Here is a 7,433-nt window from a genome sequence, read left to right as displayed (position 1 = left end):
ATCCTAGTAACTCTGCAGTAAATTCAAGATTAAGTCAAAGGTTAGGCAATGTGTTCTGATATAATGAAAAAGGCAACCAAACTGAGTGACCCAGCTCTATCACCAAGAATTCTGTATATAAGTTGGGAATGCACTGCATCTTCCTACTTCCTCATGTATAAAGTGGGGATCTTACCAGCACCTACTTTGGAAGAAGTCAATGCGACCGTGCATTCAAGTGCTGGCACTAAAATAAGTACACAAACAGGTTTTCTTCCTAGAAGTAGCTAACTTAAAAAACAAAACAAAACAAACAAACAAACAGCCTCTTGCCCAGCAGCGTGGCTCAATGGATGAGCTTGGACCTATGAACCAGGAGGTCCCGGTTCGATTCCCGGTCAGGGCACATGCCTGGGTTGCAGACTGATCCCCAGTGTGTTGCATGTAGAAGGCAGCCGATCAATTACTCTCTCTCATCATTGATGTTTCTCTGTTTCTTTCTCTCTCTCTCGATGTTTCTGTTTCTTTCTTTCTTTCTCTCTCTCTCTCCTTCCCTCCCTCTCTAAAATCAATAAAAAATATACATTAAAAAAACAAAAACCAGCCTCTTACACCCTATGTTTCTCTCTCTCTCTCTCCCCCTCCCTCCCTCCCTCTCTAAAGTCAATAAAAAACATACATTAAACAAACAAAAACCAGCCTCTTACACCCTGCGAGACCTGACAGCACCCAGGCATCTGCATTAACAACGATTCAGTTCCTGGTCAGGGAAAAGGTCACACTGATGTTGGGGAGACCTTCCTGGTCTCCGGGTGGGAGAGCCAGGAAGGGGGATGTGCATGCTCAGCAGGCTCAGGCCCGGGTCCTCCGCGACCCGCAGGAAGAAGGGCTGGCAAGGAGGCCCGGACCGGATGTCTCAGTGGGAGGCAGGAGATGCCTGACAGGAAAGACACCAGGTCAGGTGCGTGTCTGAGAGGGAAGCCCAGTCCCAGGGCACATCCGACCGGGGAGCCAAGCTCGGGCTCCTGTAGGTAAGAAAGTTGGTCCGGTTTCCCGTCTGAGAAAAGCCAAGTCCGGTTCCTGTTTGAGGGGCGGCCGGGTCTGGGTCCCCGAGTTAAGAAACAAACCAGGCCAACAAGATGCTTGGGGGCAGGAAGAACTCGGAGCCCGTAGCATCAGCTATACCCGCACTCACCGAGGAGGCCGTGACCTCCAAAGGCTTTTTCCTTCGGTCCATGGTGGAGCCAGAGCGTCCCGGCCCAAACTGAATCCTTCACACGTCCCCGCAGGCTTCTAGGCCCGCCCCCGGCGCAACCGGAAGTGTGTTATTATAGCGACGCTCAGTTTACGACACTAAGTTTACGACGCTGGCGCCAAATTAGGACGGTCGTGATGTGACGCAAGCGCGCCTGTCGCCATGTTGAGAAGGTCGGATCGCCCGGTTGAAGCTAACTGCGGGGGCCATGTTGAGTGCGGCAGGTGGCAGGGCCTAGCTCGGCGCCATGTTGAGAAGGTCTCGTAACGTGGGCGCGAACGGCGCCATCTTGAGTGGGTCATTAAGGGGCGGCGAAGGCGCTGTTTTAAGGAGGGAGAAATGAACTGGAACGTTTTCCTGGCGAAAAGAAAGGCGAATAAAGACTGGAAAGATCCAAATACCACTGGAGGACCTGCTGTATGCCAGGCACTGTCTGGTAATTTCCGCACGTTGATTTCATTCTCACAAGAGTCATACGATATGGGGATTATTATATTAATTTTAGTAGAAATAACAACAATAATAATAGTAGCATTGATATAATGCTGACTTTGTGCCACTTCACATATTTCAGCTTATAAGACCAACTTCCTCGTTGGAAACGCTCCTTCACCCCGTACACTATAGGCTGTGTGACCTTAGGAAAGTTACTTAACTTCTCTGTGCCTCAGTCCCCACCTGAGGATGAAACAATATTGACTTCATGGGGTTTCATGAGGATTAAATGAGCTACTCGATAAAAATATTAATAACTGTGATAGACTAATGACCCCTCCCCCCTCCAAAGATGTCCATCTTCGAATCCCCAGAGTGTGTGACTGTTACCTTATGTGGCAAAGGGAATTCACAGCTGTGATTCGATGGAAGATCCTGCGCTGGGGAGATCACCTGGGTGGGCCCAGCGTAGTCACAAGGGTCCTGGTAAGAGGAGGCAGGCGGTCAGCATCAATGAGACATCAGGAGATGCTCCAGGCGGCTGTGAAGGAGGAGGAAACAGGCAGCCTCCAGAGGCGGGAAAACACCAAATCAATCCTCCTCTGGACGCCCCAGGAGGGAGGCAGCACTGCTGACAACTAGACGTCAGCCCCGAAAGGCTCGTTTCAGACTTCTCACCTCCAGAACTCAGAAAAAGAAAAAGAAAGAAAAGACAAGGAATAGATCTGCGGTGTTTTAAACCACTAAGCTGTGGTAGCGTGTTCCAGTGGCAACAGAAAACTGATACAAATGGTCATGGCAGGAGCGTGTAACGTGTGTAACACGGACTGTCTTGTTTAATCATCGAAGTGGCCCCAGAGGTGGGAGCTATTATCTGCATTTTACAGACGAGGAAAATGAGGCCCAAAAGGTTCATTGACGTGTCAAGGGGCATTGGCCGGCCTGCAAGTGGAGGAGCCTGGAGCCAGAGAATAACTCGGACATTGAGTTAATTGTTTGCACCCTATTCACTTGTAAAGAGAAGAACCAATGTAGCTGAGTCCATCTAAAAAAAGGCTAGAAGAGGATTTTCACAAAAGAAAGAGGGAAGTGGGGAGAAGGAAGGAATGTAAACAGATGGGAAATCATGAACTTCGGTTTCCTTCCATAGCAAGGCTGTTGGCACTGAGGCCAGAGGGTTTTGATCTTGGGAAGCTAGACAGAAAGTAATTTCAGTTGTTCGTGGACATCCCAGAGACCTCGAGAGTTTCGTTTTCTCTGTATAATGCCTGTCAGTGTCCATGTTGTCATCTGCATGTTCGTTAGCCAGGTTTGTACCATCACCCGGACCAGAAGTTCACACCAGAGTGGCATCCAACTGATTTTACCTTCCAAGCCATTGGAATTACTAAGAAAAAGCCAGTGAGTCTCCTTTACTCTCCCCAGCCCTCGAAGGCATGCAGGTCTGGAGAAGCATGGAAGGCTTAACCTTGGACTGACCAGCATGCCCTCCCGGCACACCAACGGTTTCTCACCTACCCCGTTCCCTCAAGTTCTCCTCCTCCGCCGATGCTCTCCAAACATCCGGTCTATCTGGGATTGCCTTCCTCTGCCAAGTACAGACATTGAGTCCTTATGTTCTTTATGAGGCCGCACCGTCTTCCTAGGGCGTCATCTTCTAAACCAGGTCTCAGGCCGGTGTCTCGTGCACAGACTGGGTCAGTTCTGGAGGAAAGAGGAAGGCAGGGATAGACGAGCCGGGTGAAAAAGCACAGGATTCCCCCTGAGGAGACTGGGACCAGTCCCAGCTGTGTCCCTCGAGTTACCTTGAGAACATCATGCCATCCGCTGAGCCTGGTTCTCGTACCCAGTTGGGCACACGGGATGTTTGAGATACAGAGTCTGGAAATGACTTTCAAGCAAAAAAGTGCTGTGCGGGCATCACGTGTGGGATACAGAAGCTTTGCTCAGCTCCAGTTTTCTCGCAGCCAGAGGCGTGCACTCGATGACGGTCCGTGGAATGATGCTGCATATTTTGCAGGATTTTCAGCTCCAGTTTGTCCCCTTCCCTGCTGGGTCCCAAGGTGGTGGAACCGGTGGGAGATCCATTATCTTCTTCCTTCTCATCTCTTATTGGGTTTTAATTGTCTGATCTCCTAGATGCTTTAAATAAAGCGGGGGAGGGGAGAGAGGAGACCTTCAGAAACACAGCAATTATTTCCCTGTGAGAATAGCCACCAAGCCAGGCTCTGATTTTTAAAGGGGGCCCTGCAGTCATGTTCCAACATGAAAGTTCATAGCAACATGATTACAGGCTATAGCCTGTGCTGCTATTGTGATGCTTTCATCGGCGATTAAAGTCAAAAGGTTTAATTTAGTCCAGGCCCTTTTTTGGCACACAAATGATTTTTCTACATACCCTGTTTCCTTGAAATAAAAATATTTCTCTCCCCTATGCATCTAGCCCACAGCTTCTCAGCCTTTGTTCCGTCTCCAGCACACTGCTTCTGATAATAAATTACTCAGCAGTGGATGAATTAGCTGTGTTCAATGTGTGAAAAAAGATTAGGTTGGACCTAAGTAAGGAAAAGAGGTTCCAAGCACGGGCACAGGATGAGGCATAAAGATACCGAGATTCTTGCCCTGGATGACAAAGAGGCTAACCTTTATCAGCATCAGGCACACAAATCTGTTATTGGCATTATCTTACTGAATCCCCACAGCAACTTCAGGAGCAAGTGCTATTATTATCCTTATTCTGTAGATGAGGAAACTGGGACACAGAGAAGTTAAGTAACTTGTCCAAGGTCACACAGCTAGTCTTAGTCCCCGGACTTGAACCCAGGTAGCCTACCTTCAGCACCTCGCACTGTCCTTCCTTGGTAGACCTGAGACTATATTAGCTTTGCATTCATTCACTTACTCATTCATCCATTCAACTCTACTGGGGAAGGGGCAAGTTTTTATAGGAGCTGGTGCCAGAATATTTATGCAGGAGGGACCTGTCAACTGGTCATTGTAGGCAGAAGGAATCGACAGTAAATGCCAGCGCCCTGATGGTGCAGGCTGGGACAGGACAAGGATCATCTGGTGGCCTGGAGCATATTTGCCCTGAGCTTGTCAATTTGGAGTAACAGCATGGTGAGTGGGGCTCTTCCTGCAGCCTGGGAAATTGGTGCTTGAGGCCACAAGAAGTTGCACACAAGAAGTGCTAAGAATTCTGCAGGCTCCAGAAAACTGCCAACCACTGGGTCCCCAGTGCTGCCCCCAACCTCAACCCAGTGGTTTACTAAGAGCAGGAAAAGATGCCTTCCCATGTTCAAACCCACCCCAGCCCCCACTGCATATCCAGAGACAGCTGGGAGGAGGCAGAGGACGCCTGAAGCCCAGTGAGAGGCTCCAAGGGTGGGGCACAGAGAGCAAGTCGCTCCAGAAAACTGCCAACCACTGGGTCCCCAGTGCTGCCCCCAACCTCAACCCAGTGGTTTACTAAGAGCAGGAAAAGATGCCTTCCCATCTTCAAACCCACCCCAGCCCCCACTGCATATCCAGAGACAGCTGGGAGGAGGCAGAGGACGCCTGAAGCCCAGTGAGAGGCTCCAAGGATGGGGCACAGAGAGCAAGGTGGGGATATGCTTCAGAGTCTTGAAGGCCACACCCTGGGGGAAAGCAAGAAACAACAGAGGCTGGAAAAGCCAAAGGCATTGCCCTTTGGCCCTTGACCCTGCTTTTGGCCCTGTGCTAGTTTCCTAGGGCCAAACTGGGTAGCTTAAAACAACAGCAATTGATTGTCTCGCTGTTCTAGAGGCTAGAAGGCCAAGATGAAGGTGTCAGCAGGGCCATGCTCCCCTGCAGTTTATACGGAATCCCCCTTGCCTCTGCTTAGCTTCTGGTGGTTTGCCGGCAACCCGATGTCATGCCAATCCTTGTCTTCACTTGATGTTCTCCCTCCATCTCTGTCTTCATATGGCCATCTTTTTACAAGGACATAGGTCATATTGAATTAGGGGCCCATCCTACTCCAGTGTGACTTCATCTAATTATATCTGTAAGGTCCTTATTTCCAAATAAGGTCATATTTTGAGATGCTGGGGTTGACAACATAGAGGAACACGTTTCAACACAGAAGAGGCCCCAGTGCCCATCTTGAAAAGGATTTGTTTTGAATACCTGCTTTTGGAGCAAGTCACCTGGGTCAACCCACTCTCAAGTGATGCTTTATGTATTTTAGCTCATCTAGTTTTCATAATAACCTAACCTGGCAGGGACTCCTATGTCCATGTGACAGATGAGAAAACTGGGGCTCAGGGAGATTGGGTGGCTGGCCCCCCTGAGGCTGTGGGGGAACTCCCAACCTCACACTCCTGCCTCTCCTAGGAGATGGGGCTCCTGCACCCGTCTCTCCTCTAGTTTGCTGCCTTCTCTGCATCCTGCCTGCTGACCCTCATCATTCACACATCCAGAGATGGAAACGATCTAAGTTCCTCTGTGACTGCAAGTCTGATATGAGACTGTACTTGAAAGAAAGAGGCCCCTGAGTCACATTCCCTTTTGCAGACACTCATGGGTTCCAGGGCCTGGGACATGAGCTATTTATTACAAATGCCCTGATGCCCACTTTCATTTCCTGTATGGTCTAGAGTGGTTCTCAACCTTCCTAATGCCGCGACCCTTTAACACAGTTCCTCATGTTGTGGTGACCCCCAACCATAAAATTATTTTCGTTGCTACTTCATAACTGTAATTTTGCTACTGTTATGAATCGTAATGTAAATATCTGATATGCAGGATGTATTTTCATTGTTCGCGACCCACAGGTTGAGAACCGCTGACACACAGATAGAGACAAAGCAGGGAAGCACCTGCCTGGCAGGGGCTGTAAATCCCACATGAGGGACCATAAGGATGTCTGCATCCCTCCTGGATCCTTCCAGGGAGAGGCAGGCTGCAGGGAGGCTGGAGGTCCGCCTGAGGACCTTGACTTTGTCATGAGGGAGCTGGGGTCATGGTCATAAAGGAGTGGGGCAGAATAAAGAGAGGGAGAAGCAGAAGCTGCCTGGATAAACAGGCTCTGTTCACAAGCACACCTTCTCCATCTTTCCATTCCAAGGAGTCCTCCCCTGGCACCCCAACTCCAGCTTCCTCCCCAAGAGTTCACCCTCAAAATGACAGCTCACAGGGAATCTACTGTCTTCATGCTTTTGTTCATGTATTTGATAATCAGCACACCTTATAAGTGCCTGTTCTGTACTCGGAGTCATGCCAGGCACTCTGCATGGACTATCCTATTTCATCCTCATAGCACCTCACAGATAGACTCTTATGTCCATTTCACAGATGAGGATATGGAGGCTTGGAGAGTGAAGGTGACACAAGAACACAGTTGGTGGTGGTACTGGAATTCAATCCCGGGGTGTCCGACTGCAAAAATTCAGTTATTTCTACCCATCATTCATTTACTCATTCATTTTACACGTTTATTTTTGACTCATGCACATATGCCAGCTATTGTACTTGAGATACAGAAATAAACAAGATGGACATGATGCTTGTCCTCATGTCCTCACATGCCAGGGGCAAGATAGACAGATACACACACCCCACCCCAGGTAACCAGCACATTGCCTCATCGCAAACCATGATCATTGCTGTGAAAAGGTAATGGTGATGTGGTGTGATAGCAGGGAATCATGAAGTGGTGGGAGGAGGATCTAATGCTGAGGGTGCCTGCCCAGTCAGAGTAAGATTTTGCTTAGGATGCCAGGGCAGAGACTAACCTTTTCTC

At 49.2% G+C, this 7,433-nt stretch overlaps 1 protein-coding gene across 1 annotated transcript in view; it reads right to left on the bottom strand.

The window, feature by feature from the left end:
- CCDC174 (coiled-coil domain containing 174) overlaps positions 1–1,282 on the bottom strand; it is a 19,785-nt gene extending 18,503 nt beyond the window's left edge. The window contains exon 1 of the mRNA XM_005870019.2: positions 1,175–1,282. Within this exon, the coding sequence (XP_005870081.1) occupies positions 1,175–1,216 (42 nt within the window). The 5' untranslated portion in view covers positions 1,217–1,282. The remainder of the gene's footprint in view (positions 1–1,174) is intronic.
- Positions 1,283–7,433: the final 6,151 nt, after the last annotated feature.

Source organism: Myotis brandtii, unplaced genomic scaffold (assembly GCF_000412655.1).
Source record: "Myotis brandtii unplaced genomic scaffold, ASM41265v1 scaffold312, whole genome shotgun sequence".
In the NCBI taxonomy this organism is placed as follows: domain Eukaryota; kingdom Metazoa; phylum Chordata; class Mammalia; order Chiroptera; family Vespertilionidae; genus Myotis; species Myotis brandtii.
This window is presented reverse-complemented; position numbering and strand designations above follow the sequence as displayed.